This window comes from Bombina bombina, chromosome 7 (assembly GCF_027579735.1).
Source record: "Bombina bombina isolate aBomBom1 chromosome 7, aBomBom1.pri, whole genome shotgun sequence".
In the NCBI taxonomy this organism is placed as follows: Eukaryota; Metazoa; Chordata; class Amphibia; order Anura; family Bombinatoridae; genus Bombina; species Bombina bombina.
The window spans coordinates 26,141,099-26,155,961 of NC_069505.1; the positions used below are offsets into that span (position 1 = coordinate 26,141,099).

The 14,863-nt window shown below is 39.6% G+C and overlaps 1 protein-coding gene across 1 annotated transcript in view; it reads left to right on the plus strand.

Annotated features, from left to right (window-relative positions):
- EIF1AD (eukaryotic translation initiation factor 1A domain containing) overlaps positions 1–14,863 on the plus strand; it is a 44,577-nt gene that overhangs the window by 26,973 nt on the left and 2,741 nt on the right. Inside the window, exons 3-4 of the mRNA XM_053688847.1 lie at positions 6,484–6,592; positions 14,841–14,863. The exon at positions 14,841–14,863 is cut by the window's right edge and continues 86 nt beyond it. Coding sequence (XP_053544822.1) covers positions 6,484–6,592; positions 14,841–14,863 — 132 coding nt within the window. The remainder of the gene's footprint in view (positions 1–6,483; positions 6,593–14,840) is intronic.

A 14,863-nucleotide genomic window follows, 5' to 3' on the forward strand; every position in this document is an offset into this window, starting at 1 on the left:
TGGCACTTGATTAGACACCTAATCTACCTCATTTTCGCGCCTCAGTTGCGCAGTTGTTTTTGCAAGACAGTTCATGCAGCTTCACGTGTGGAGTCCAGAGACCTCAGAGGGGACTTCAGAGAGGCTTATTTCTTCTTCAAATAATCCCTAAGGAAGGTAAAATCCACAGTAGAGGCTGTGGCATCGCGCTGTAGTGTTTATAACCGGTTAATTGCCGTTTTTAGCTCCGGTTTGGGCATTAAGGGGTTAATTGATCTGAAAATTTGTGTGCAATCTTTTCAAAGCATTAGGATAATGTGGTGAAAATTCCATTAAGATCGGATGTTTAATTGATGGTTATTTGATGTTTTGGTAATAAAGTGTGCACTTTTATTATTTAAAGACACAGTAACGTTTTTTCAAAAAGTATTTTTTCTTGCATTATAGTGCTGTCTAAGTCTGTCAAACATGTCTGAGCCTTCAGATAGCCTTTGTTCTATATGTTTAAAAGCCATGGCGGTACCCCCATTGAATTTATGTTTGAAGTGTGCTATAGCGTCCAAGCAGTTTAAGGTCCATACAGTGACACTTAAAAATGTAGCCCAAGATGTTTCTTTAGCTGAAGGTAGTGAGGATAGTACTCTTGAAGGTAGTGAGGATAGTACTTTATCCTCTCCTTCTGTGTCGACACCAGCTATGCCCGTGCAAGCAATGCCCAGTACCTCAAGCGCATCGATCCTTATTACTTTGCAACAGTTAGCAGCAGTAATGGATAATTCTCTTGCAGCATTTTTATCCAAACTGCCAGCATTTCCAAGGAAGCGCGATAGCTCAGTGTTAAATACAGAAAATGAGCAATCAGACGCAGCGGATAATTTATCTGTAGTGCCCTCACAACAATCTGACTTGGCGGTGAGGGAGGGCCTGGCTGAGGGAGAAATTTCTGACACAGGAAAAGTTTCTCAGCAGGCAGAGCCAGATACCATAGCATTTAAATTTAAGCTAGAACACCTCCGCTCCCTGCTTAAGGAGGTCCTGGCTACACTTGATGATTGTGACCCCTTGGTGGTCCCAGAAAAATTGTGTAAAATGGACAAATTCTTAGAGGTCCCGGTACACACTGACGCGTTTCCGATACCTAAGAGGGTGGCGGATATCGTGACTAGGGAGTGGGAGAGACCAGGTGTACCCTTTGTCCCCCCCCCCCTATATTTAAGAAAATGTTCCCCATTGTTGACCCCAGGAGGGACGCGTGGCAGACGGTCCCTAAGGTAGAGGGGGCAGTTTCAACTCTAGCTAAGTGCACGACTATACCAATAGAAGATAGTTGCGCTTTCAAAGATCCTATGGATAAAAAATTAGAAGGTTTTCTTCTTCAACCAATTTCTTGCATTATTCCTGTAACCACTGCAGCGGCTTTTTGGTTTGAGGAACTAGAAAACTCACTCCAGAAGGAGACTTCTTATGACGAGGTCATGGACAGAATTCACGCCCTGAAGTTGGCTAATTCTTTCATCACAGATGCCGCTTTTCAGTTAGCTAAATTAGCGGCGAAAAATTCTGGTTTTGCAATTGTGGCGCGCAGAGCACTTTGGCTAAAATCTTGGTCGGCGGATGTGTCGTCCAATACAAAACTGCTTAATATTCCTTTCAAGGGTAAGACCCTATTCGGGCCAGAGTTGAAAGAGATTATTTCAGATATCACGGGGGGAAAGGGCCATGCCCTTCCACAAGATAGACCTTTCAAAGCTAAAAACAAGTCTAATTTTCGTTCCTTTCGCAATTTCAGGAACGGACCTGCTTCTGCCTCTTCAGCCACTAAGCAAGAGGGTAACGCTTCCCAGCCCAAACCAGCATGGAAACCCCTGCAAGGCTGGAACAAGGGTAAACAGGCCAAGAAGCCTGCTGCTGCTACCAAGACAGCATGAAAGGGTAGCCCCCGATCCGGGACCGGATCTAGTAGGGGGCAGACTTTCTCTCTTTGCTCAGGCTTGGGCAAGAGATGTGCCGGATCCCTGGGCGTTAGAAATTGTCACTCAGGGGTACCTTCTGGAATTCAAGGACCTTCCTCCAAGGGGAAGGTTCCACATTTCTCGCTTGTCTTTAGACCAGATAAAGAGACAGGCATTCTTACGTTGCGTAGAAGACCTTCTAAAAATGGGAGTGATACACCCAGTTCCAACAGCAGAACAAGGACTGGGTTTTTACTCAAACCTGTTTGTAGTTCCAAAAAAGGAAGGAACTTTCAGGCCAATCCTGGACTTAAAAATCCTAAACAAATTCCTCAGAGTTCCATCATTCAAAATGGAAACCATTCGGACAATCTTACCAATGATCCAGGAGGGTCAATATATGACTACCGTGGATTTAAAGGATGCGTACCTGCATATTCCTATCCACAAAGATCACCATCAGTTCCTGAGGTTCGCCTTTCTAGACAAGCATTACCAGTTCGTGGCTCTTCCCTTCGGATTGGCCACTGCTCCCAGTATTTTCACAAAGGTGCTAGGGTCCCTTCTAGCGGTGCTAAGACCAAGGGGCATTGCAGTAGCACCTTACTTAGACGACATCTTAATTCAAGCGTCGTCCTTTCACAAGGCAAAGGCTCATAGGACATTGTTCTGGCCTTTCTAAGATCTCACGGGTGGAAGGTGAATGTAGAAAAGAGTTCTCTGTCCCCGTTCACAAGGGTTCCCTTCCTGGGAACAATAATAGACTCGGTAGAAATTAAAAATTTTCTGACAGAGGTCAGGAAGTTAAAACTTTCAAACACTTGTCGAGTTCTTCATGCCATTCCTCAACCCTCCGTGGCTCAATGCATGGAGGTAATAGGACTAATGGTTGCGGCAATGGACGTGGTTCCTTTTGCTCGAATTCATCTAAGACCACTGCAACTGTGCATGCTCAAACAGTGGAATGGGGATTATGCGGATTTGTCTCCCCAAATACAAATGGACCAAAAAACCAGAGACTCACTCCTCTGGTGGTTGTCTCAGGATCACCTGTCTCAGGGAATGAGTTTCCGCAGACCAGAGTGGATCATTGTTACGACCGACGCCAGTCTCTTAGGCTGGGGCGCGGTCTGGGACTCCCTGAAAGCTCAGGGTCTATGGTCTCGGGAAGAATCTCTTCTCCCGATAAACATTTTGGAATTGAGAGCGATATTCAATGCGCTCCAGGCCTGGCCTCAGCTAGCAGAGGCCAAATTCATCAGATTTCAGTCGGACAACATCACGACTGTAGCGTACATCAATCATCAAAGAGTTCCCTGGCGATGAGGGAGGTATCCAAGATCATCAAATGGGCAGAGGATCACTCCTGCCATCTATCAGCAATTCACATCCCAGGATTGGACAACTGGGAGGTGGATTATCTGAGTGGGAACTTCACCCGGAGGTTTTTGCCCAGTTAACCCAACTATGGGGCCTTCCAGATCTGGATCTGATGGCGTCACGACAGAACTCCAAAGTTCCACGTTACGGGTCCAGGTCCAGGGATCCCAAGGCGACATTGGTAGATGCCTTAGTGGCACCTTGGTCATTCAATCTAGCTTATGTCTTTCCACCGTTTCCTCTTCTCCCTCGGCTAGTAGCCAGGATCAAGCAGGAGAAGGCTTCGGTAATTCTGATAGCTCCTGCGTGGCCACGCAGGACTTGGTATGCAGACCTGGTGAATATGTCATCGGCTCCACCATGGAAGCTACCTTCTAATCCAAGGTCCATTCAAGCATCCAAACCTAGTTTCTCTGCAACTGACTGCTTGGAGATTGAACGATTAATTCTAGCTAAGCGTGGGTTCTCTGAATCAGTTATAGATACTCTGATCCAGTCTAGAAAGCCTGTTACCAGGAAAATTTACCATAAGATATGGCGGAAATATCTTTGTTGGTGCAAATCCAAGGGTTACTCATGGAGTAAGATTAGGATTCCAAGGTTACTATCTTTTCTCCAAGAAGGATTGGAGAAAGGTCTGTCAGCTAGTTCCTTAAAAGGACAGATATCTGCTCTGTCTGTTCTGTTACACAAGCGTCTTGCAGCCGTGCCAGATGTTCAGGCGTTTGTACAGGCTTTAGTCAGAATCAAGCCTGTCTACAGACCTGTGGCTCCTCCATGGAGTCTAAATTTAGTTCTTTCAGTTCTTCAAGGGGTTCCGTTTGAACCCCTACATTCCATAGATATTAAGTTGCTATCTTGGAAAGTTTTGTTTTTGGTAGCTATTTCTTCTGCTAGAAGAGTTTCTGAATTGTCTGCTTTGCAGTGTAATTCACCTTATCTGGTGTTCCATATAGATAAGGTCGTTTTACGTACCAAACCTGGTTTTCTTCCAAAAGTGGTTTCCAATAAGAATATTAACCAGGAAATAGTTGTTCCTTCTCTATGTCCTAATCCAGTTTCTAACAAGGAAAGTCTGTTACACAACCTTGATGTAGTTCGTGCTTTAAAGTTTTATCTAAAAGCAACTAAAGACTTCAGACAAACATCGTCCTTGTTTGTCGTCTATTCTGGCAAGAGGAGAGGTCAAAAAGCAACTGCTACCTCTCTGTCTTTCTGGCTGAAAAGCATCATCCGGTTGGCTTATGAGACTGCTGGAAGGCAGCCTCCCTAACGTAATACTGCTCATTCCACTAGAGCTGTGGCTTCCACATGGGCTTTCAAGAACGAGGCTTCTGTTGAACAGATCTGTAAGGCAGCGACTTGGTCTTCACTGCAGACATTTGCCAAATTTTACAAATTCGATACTTTTGCTTCTGAGGAGGCTATTTTTGGGAGAAAGGTTTTACAAGCAGTGGTGCCTTCCGTTTAGGTTACCTGTCTTGTTCCCTCCCTTCATCCGTGTCCTAAAGCTTTGGTATTGGTTCCCACAAGTAAGGATGAAGCCGTGGACCGGATACACCAATGTAAGAGAAAACAGAATTTATGCTTACCTGATAAATTTCTTTCTCTTACGGTGTATCCGGTCCACGGCCCACCCTGGCAATTTAGTCAGGTTTAAATTTATTTTTGTAAACTACAGTCACCACTGCACCCTATGGTTCTCCTTTTTCTCCTAACCGTTGGTCGAATGACTGGGGGGGCGGAGCCTGAGGGGAGCTATATGGACAGCTCTGCTGTGTGCTCTCTTTGCCACTTCCTGTAGGGATTGAGAATATCCCACAAGTAAGGATGAAGCCGTGGACCGGATACACCGTAAGAGAGAGAAATTTATCAGGTAAGCATAAATTCTGTTTTTTTTGTCTGCAGCTAATTTGCAACCCAATTTTCAGATGCTCCAATATATTAAACTTTAAAAATTACTTTACTCTCCAGTTAATCAACACATTGCAACTGAACTGATGCTTTACTGTAACGGCCTAATTTAAAAATAACCTGCAGAAAATTTTCACTAAAAAAATGTCATCGCAGAACGTGCATAAAAGTTCTGCATCTGGGCTGATAGGCTTACCACTCACTCATCAGCACACGTACTACTGGAACACCCTACTGATAGGCTTACCGCTCACTCATCAGCACACGTACTACTGGAACACCCGAATGATAGGCTTACCGCTCACTCATCAGCACAAGTACTACTGGCACACCCTACTGATAGGCTTACCGCTTACTCATCAGCACAAGTACTACTGGCACACCCTACTGATAGGCTTACCGCTCACTCATCAGCACATGTACTACTGGAACACCCTACTGATAGGCTTACCGCTCACTCATCAGCACACTACTACTGGAAGACCCTACTGATAGGCTTACCGCTCACTCATCAGCACACATATTACTGAAACACCCTACTGATAGGCTTACCGCTCACTCATCAGCACACATACTACTGGAACACCCTACTGATAGGCTTACCGCTCACTCATCAGCACACGTACTACTGGAACACCCTACTAATAGGCTTACCGCTCACTCATCAGCACATGTATTACTGGGACACCCTACTGATAGACATACCGCTCACTCAGCACATCTAGTGGTGGAGCTCTCCCCCTTTCCTTGGGTGTAGCTGAAATTTCTCCTACAGGTCTGGCATAGTCTGTAAACGTTTTCCCCCTGCAGATCTCACAATCTGCTAACTGCACCCTCCCCAGCGAAGTTTCCCTTTTTAACGAGCTCCACTACTTTCTAGTGGGACATCTTGCTACTCGCAGGGACAGGCCTTTTTTTTTATTTGTAGTATGAGGGCAGCTGTTGCAGTTTTTAGAATTGGGACCTCACTGTTTAACCCCCAGGTAATGTCCCGTCCAGGCATTGAAGCTCCCGAGCAGCTGCTGCATGCGTATATTGCAATGCTCTTGAATGGTTCACCAGTAGTTTCCTGCTAAGAGCGGCCATACTTGCAGCACACTAGCAGGACTTTACTTGTGCGTTTAAGCTAGGATTAGTAATGTTAAAATTACCCTGACGAGTTAGAGCTTGTAATTTTTTTTATTAGCACGTCTCTTTAATTTGATGCAATTTATTTTCTGAGAATATTTTTAGAAGCATTTTTCCTGTGGCTCTTCAGGTTTTGGGTTGTCCTGGCAATAATCTCCATGAGGTTGAGACATCAGAGGGCGAGCGGTTCCTGGCGAGCATGCCAACCAAATTCAGGAAGAACATCTGGATTAAGCGAGGTGAGGACACTTTTTGATAATATAGACACTGATATAGGGAAAATACAGGGTTCTGTGCATGTGTCATGCACTTTATAGTGTTTTATCTTGAATTAGATGAATTTACCAGTTAAGACAAAGAATAGGAGGGTGACTAATAATTATCAGATAGGGAAAAAATAACAAAAAAAAAACACCACTTCGATCCATCTCCCATCCTCGCATAAAAAGCACAAAAGAATTCCATTAAAACGGATACATGTACAGTGCCATAGCCTGTATTAGTATCTAAACATACAGTATAAAAACAATACCTAATCTATTTGGTTTTTGCGACAGTACTCCTGAGCATCCTTTGTGTTATCAAGAGTCATATGCTCGCCGTTCTTCTCCAGGACAATTTTAGCCGGATACAACAGTCTGGCGTTAGTATTTGCTTTGATTAGCCTGGAGCTAAGTGTTTCTGATAAAAAGTCCTGGAATATCAAAACTTTGTGGTGACCCAGCATGATCTGATTATTTTTACGATAATTCCTTAATATGTTAGTTTTGTCTTGAAAATTTAAATTTTTTATTAAGACCGACCTTATTTTGGGTGTACCGTCTGCATTGTTACGTGGCGGCCTACCCTATGGGCTCTCTCCATCAATATCGGGAGATTCTCTGTCTGCATGCAAACTAACTGTGGTAGCCTAGTTGACGCAAATGTTAGTAACTCCTGATATTCCAGAGTTTCAGGTGTGCCAATTATTCTGAGATTATTGCGCCGGGCTCTGTCCCCTAACTCTTCCAGTATATTCTGAATTGTATTTAATTTATCACCTTGTATCGCAATAATGTTCTCTTGACTATTGATACGATTCTCTGCATCTGAAATCCTAACTCCTACCTCTGCCACCCTGGTAGAGAATTGCTTGATTTCACTAGAAATATTAGACAGTTCTAATTTAAGCAATTTGAACTGTGGAATAAATAATTCAGAAAGTTGTTGTACCAGGGTGGCAGAGTCAGAATTAGATAGAGGAGGATCATTATGTGAATCTAAACTAGTATCCACCTGTTTGGGTTTCCTTTTGGGGTGGCATTACCGGGGAAATAGAGTTCATGTGTGAAACAAACAAGCTTTTTTTGAGGCTCACATAAAGTGAGATAGTGTGTGTGTGTAAACAAAAGAAAGGGAGTAGAAAAGCGTCCTTCATTTAAACACTGGTGTATAAGGTGTTGTGTAGAAAAGGGGGGAGGAGTGAACAGTGAGGGAGCGTGAGCAGGAAAAAGAAGGTGAAGGATATTAACCAGATTCTAGTTCCCAAAAAAAAGTGCCCCAAAGCTTTTGTCAGCTTCTTGTATTTTAACCATGAAATCCAAATCCTCCTAAAGGGAGAGCACTAATATATTAGTACTTGCCCCCTGAAGTAAATTGCTTAATTAATAACAAGATAAGTTTCTTAAATAATACCCTATGTGTGCATCTCTGCGTAATGGTGCTTAGGTGTCACATTAGAATATCTTTCAGACTGAGTGTAGTTTAATGCAAACAGGCTATATGTAATAACAGGCTATATGTAATAACAGGCTATATGTAATAACAGGCTATATGTAATAACAGGCTATATGTAATAACAGGCTATATGTAATAACAGGCTATATGCAATAACAGGCTATATGCAATAACAGGCTATATGCAATAACAGGCTATATGTAATAACAGGCTATATGTAATAACAGGCTATATGTAATAACAGGCTATATGTAATAACAGGCTATATGTAATAACAGACTATATGTAATAACAGACTATATGTAATAACAGACTATATGTAATAACAGACTATATGTAATAACAGACTATATGTAATAACAGACTATATGTAATAACAGACTATATATGTAATAACAGGCTATATGTAATAGGCTATATGTAACAGGCTATATGTAACAGACTATATGTAATAACAGGCTATATGTAATAACAGGCTATATGTAATAACAGGCTATATGTAATAACAGACTATATGTAATAACAGACTATATGTAATAACAGACTATATGTAATAACAGGCTATATGTAATAACAGACTATATGTAATAACAGACTATATGTAATAACAGGCTATATGTAATAACAGACTATATGTAATAACAGGCTATATGTAATAACAGGCTATATGTAATAACAGGCTATATGTAATAACAGACTATATGTAATAACAGACTATATGTAATAACAGGCTATATGTAATAACAGGCTATATGTAATAACAGACTATATGTAATAACAGACTATATGTAATAACAGGCTATATGTAATAACAGGCTATATGTAATAACAGGCTATATGTAATAACAGGCTATATGTAATAACAGGCTATATGTAATAACAGGCTATATGCAATAACAGGCTTTATGCAATAACAGGCTATATGCAATAACAGGCTATATGCAATAACAGGCTATATGCAATAACAGGCTATATGCAATAACAGGCTATATGCAATAACAGGCTATATGCAATAACAGGCTATATGTAATAACAGGCTATATGCAATAACAGGCTATATGTAATAACAGGCTATATGCAATAACAGGCTATATGCAATAACAGGCTATATGCAATAACAGGCTATATGCAATAACAGGCTATATGTAATAACAGGCTATATGCAATAACAGGCTATATGCAATAACAGGCTATATGTAATAACAGGCTATATGTAATAACAGGCTATATGCAATAACAGGCTATATGTAATAACAGGCTATATGCAATAACAGGCTATATGCAATAACAGTCTATATGCAATAACAGTCTATATGTAATAACAGGCTATATGCAATAACAGGCTATATGCAATAACAGGCTATATGCAATAACAGGCTATATGCAATAACAGGCTATATGTAATAACAGGCTATATGTAATAACAGGCTATTTGTAATAACAGGGTATATGTAATAACAGGCTATATGTAATAACAGGCTATATGTAATAACAGGCTATATGTAATAACATGCTATATGTAATAACAGGCTATATGTAATAACAGGCTATATGTAATAACAGGCGATATGTAATAACAGGCTATATGTAATAACAGGCTATATGTAATTGAAAGAGGCAGAGAGATCGAATTCAGATCTCACCTCAGAGCAATATTACTAATAGTGGTGTTTAAATATATAAGTACAGCCTTGTATCTTTAGGGCCAAGATCACAGCTTACAGACCTATAATTCTCACCTATTGTTCATATTCTGATAATAAAGTACCTTGGTCTGGTATCTACATATGGCTAGGTCTAGTAGAATAAAGACTTATTTACAGTCATATGGACCAGTTTATATTCTGTTTAGCCCAGTCAGGATATATTAAACCTGGCAGCCAATACTGGCTACATAGGCAAACCAGTATTGTTGCCTATTGAGAGGCAGCTTCCAGGTACAAAACACTAAGAACAGTGAGCTACAAAGGATAGACCTATATATCAAAATATAGTACCGATAATGCCTTAAAACAGATCACAACAATTATATTAAAAACTTAGGGCACATAATAAGGCAATATGGATCCAGCAAGGAGACAGCTGAGCGTCCAATCAACAACTTCCAACTAGGTCCCAAAACACAGAGTATCATAGAAAACATTAGGGCCAACAATAATGAGTAAGGAGGGGGCCGCCAATCCTGCACCACACTAGTGGGGACCTCTTGAGGGATACCCTTAATCCTCTACAGCCACAGACCCCTTAACAATGTTCATGGAAACATTTTTTAGAATAAAAAAAAAACAGGAGAAAGCTCGTCAAATACTTGCAGTTTAGGCGAGCATGCAGGTAGATGGAACCAGGCCAGCGATCAAGCGTCTCCAGGCGGGGGTAAGGGTCGCAGATGCCAGATCCCTCTGCAATCCCGGCCCACTTCCAAATCTGCACAGGTTTTTTTTCTCTCTCCCGCTTTATTTACGGCTCTGGATTCCTCCTCATTTTAAGTAGATGTTAGACAAACTGAATATCATATCGTGAAATGTGGAGGGGTATTTCATCCCCTATTAAAAGGAAGCTAATCCTAAAAGAACTTGGGAAGTATAGGCCAGATATAGCACTAATACAGGAGTCACATCCAAAAATACAGGAAACCCCTAAACTAAAATCTAAATGGGTAGAAGTTCTGGCCACCCCTTATGACAAGAGGAAAAGAGGTGTCGCTATCCTATTTAATAAGCACCTAACATATAAAATTCACTTCCAGGATAACGATCCAGAAGGAAGGTTTCAAATAGTTAAAATTCAAATACAAGATTGTAAGTTTGTTATCTGTAATGTCTATGGCCCAAATACCCTATATAAAGCTTTTTGGGAGAAGATAAGTCTCAAATTATTTCAATTTGCAGGGGAGAATTTAATCCTTTCTGGAGACTTCAACATAGTCTTCTCTTCCTCGACAGATCGTTTCAGCAAGAGACAGATTGTGAGAAAATCTAGGGAAGTCAAAGTTTTGAAAAATTTTTGTTATAAATTATCTCTGAAGGATATTTGGCGATTGGAAAATCCCGACTCTAGGGAATATACCTGTGAGTCTAAATCTTCCAATCCTTTTCCAGGATTGATTATTTTCTGATCTCTGCCAACCTATTGAGATTAGAAATTAAGGCGGGAATAAAAGATATTTGTCTCAGATCATGCCATCATCACGCTAGAAATCAATATTGATAGATAACAGAGCCAAAATAAATGTAGCTTTTCCTTTCCAAATTCTTATTCCACAATATACATTTTAAACATTGGTTAAAAACAAAATGGGATGAATTTTGTAAATTTTAATATAGAATATAGCAATAAACCAGAGATTTTTTGGGAGACAGCTACATCTGTTCTCAGAGGTGAAATCAAGGCCTTTCTTTTTAGATGGAGGAAAAAGACCAAAAGCAGGGAAGAACAACTTTCTAATACAGTTCAGATTGCTTCTAGGAATTATGTTGTTAACCCTACTCAATTGCATTGGAATACATATTCTAATGCTAAGTTAGAAAGGGAATTGTTTGTAAAACAAAATATTACAATGGAAGAGCAGAAACAAAAGGCCCGATTTAGTGGCCATTTTGGGAAGTCTGCAACATACCTTGCTAAATTGGTGAGAAATAGGGGTCAAAAGAATTATATAGCAACGATTAAGTTTCAAGATAAAAGACTTACTAATATTAAGGATATTAGGCAAGCGTTCTCTAACTTTTTCCAAGAAGTTTATTCTGAGGGTGAGGTAAATGAGATAAATAAGAAGAACTTTTGGCAGAGCTTAAAACTGCCTCAGATTCTGAGCGCGGATCTTCAAAGATTGAATGAGCCAATTACATCCACTGAGATCTCTGAAACTATTAAAAATTAAAATTAAACAAAACTCCAGGCCCTGATTGCTTGCCAGCTGAATTTTATAAACTCTTACACGTTCAGATATTACCCACTCTTTCCCTACTTTTTAATCAATATTATATAGGGAATATGAGGCAATCTAACTATTTCACAGCCTCTAATATTGTTCTAATAGATAAAGTTAAAGATCCAGAGTGTCCGGCATCCTATAGACCAGCCTCATTGCTAAATCAAGATTATAAAATACTAACCTCTATTATATCACAAAGACTTAAGGCTTGCCTAGGTACAATAATACATATAGACCAAACCGTTTTATGACCGGCAGAAGCCCAGTGAAAAATCTCCTTAAGGCCATGTTAGTATTAGACTATTATTGGAGTAAACTTAATAGCAAGAAATCCCACCCAGTACCGGATTTGGCACTACTTACAGTAGATGCCGAGAAAGCCTTCAGCTCCATCGGGTGGGATCATTTATTTTCATCTCTAGAAGGTTTCGGGCTAACAGGACAATTCTTACACTTTGTACGTCTCATTTACCATACCCCAGCTTCATTTATAATTATAAATGGGGAGTTGTCAGATAGTTTTATTCTCAGAAGAGGTACTCGCCAAGGATGTCCCTGGTCCCCTCTCCTATTTAATATATCTTTGGAACCACTGTCAATAATGTAAAGGGATCCGGCTTGGAAGTAAGGAAATGGTGTTGTCGTTATATGCAGATGACATACTACTATTTTTAAGTAAGACACGTCAGACAATTCCTAAATTACTACAGATTATTGAGCAATATCTGGTTGTAGCTGGTATATAAAATTAATTACGGAAAATCAGAGCTTTTCTGGGTATATAAAACTTTCTCTGCAGAACTTCATCCTTTCAAGGAAGTGAACCAAATTAAATATTTAGGAATTATTCTAAGTAAAAATCCTGCCTTATGGTGTGTTTAAAAAGTGTTTAGATGACTTTAAGAAGAAGCTAAACTCCTGGAATAACCTCCCCATTTCTTTATCTGCACGTATTATGCTTATTAAAACCATTATATTCCCTAGGCTGTTATATCTACTGCAAAATCTACCAATACTTCTTTCAAGAAAAGATAAAAGTACCTTTAATAGGATGCGTTAGCTTTTTATCTGGAAAGGGAAGAAGGCTTGAATCTCTATCTTTAAACTCTCACTTCCTAAAGTATGTTGGGGGGCTGGCATTCCCCAATATTAAATTTTATAACTGCGTATCGCTTTGTAAGTTTGCCTTAGATTGGATAACGGAAAGGAACTATGTTTCCTTTACTGAGATCGAATCTCAACTAATACATCTGTATGCACTGAAAGCAGTTTTACATATACCAACTTCCAAATTGCCTGCAAATGTGATCCAATTGTACACCTTTAAACATATAATCAAAGCTTAGCAAAGTGTTTGTACAGAAATGAAGATTAGCTATTGCAGATCTGGTTATTTACCTTTAGTTGGGAATCCTGAATTTGGTCCTGGGTTGGAACAAGGGGTATTTACAGTATGGGCTAGGAGAGGTATTAGATCTATCCGGGAAGTGTGTGAAAATGGAATGCTTCAAGCAAAATTATTTCAGGATTTGTGTTTGGAGTTTAATATTCCGAGAACTACATTCTTTGCATACCTCCAGAAAATATTACGAAAAGTATCCGGTTAGTTGGAAATACACTGGTCTCCTCTAGCTGGGAAGAATCATCTTTAAAAACTGGAAGAATAGAAAGGGGCCGATATTTACTGAATTTATAAAAATGGTACATAATCAAATGATATTGGAACAGTTTAACAGTTGAAAATATTTAATGAAAAACAGGTTTAGTCCTTTTTATACAAATGGGCTACCCTGATTATGTCCTTGGCTGCCGAGTCTCAAATACAAGTTGTTACTCCATTCAAGGGCACAGAGTGGTTCAAACATAATATTGACAATGGCACATTCACAGCGATCTGGAGGGGAAATATGTGAATTATTTTTTTCTTCCCCCTCCTCGCATATCGTATTACTTAAGGTTTAATTTTCTAAGTAGAGATGTATTCAGATACAGAGTTAATCTGGAACATATTTTCTCTTTTGTAAATGCAAATGTTAAATGTAACTGAATTAGTAGGAATATTTAAAGGAAACTTAATTGTATAGTATATGTTTAAAATGCCCTGATTCTGTATAATTAATGCTTTCAGGGTAACTTGACCTTTATTTTTGTTTAGGAATTTATAGGTATATGGGAATGTCTATTCCATAAGATGTAAAATACTGTATATGGTGTGAAATGGCTCTAATATACCTACCCTTGTTTGCAGCATATCTGAATTAGTTCAATACTTTATGATAATAGGTATTATGAATTTCAAGTACTTAACACATTAATGTAATGTAATTGTTATTAATAAAAGATTTAATTAAAAAAAAATATCAGATAAATTTAGCCAATCGGCTTCCTGCCTTGTTCTATCACCTGCCCTAGAGGTACGTGAGTCATTAAAGATGAGGCGTGAGAATATATTTTTTCCTGTTAAACAGAAGTTAATTATACTTACCTTTACTTCTACTGACTGATGATGTCATTAGTCGCATCATTAATGATGCCATTGGGTGTTGCTAACTTCACCTGGAGCTGCAGAAGATGTCCGTTACATACAATACAATTCCCTGGTTCCAGTCCTAAGCTCTACATGTGAATAGGAAAACTATGGAAATAAGAATCCATATGTATTTAGTATTTATATTTTAGCTGGAGCATGACTGAGGGAATCCATGAATTTGTTTTCCCCAGAATCACAAAGACCACCGTCCTGTGTGTGTTCTAATGGGATTATATTTTTCTAACATGTTGAGACGTGAGAACTTGCTGGCAAACTCCTAGTCCTTTCTTGTCATTTCTATCTCAAGGTGACTTTGTTATTGTTGATCCC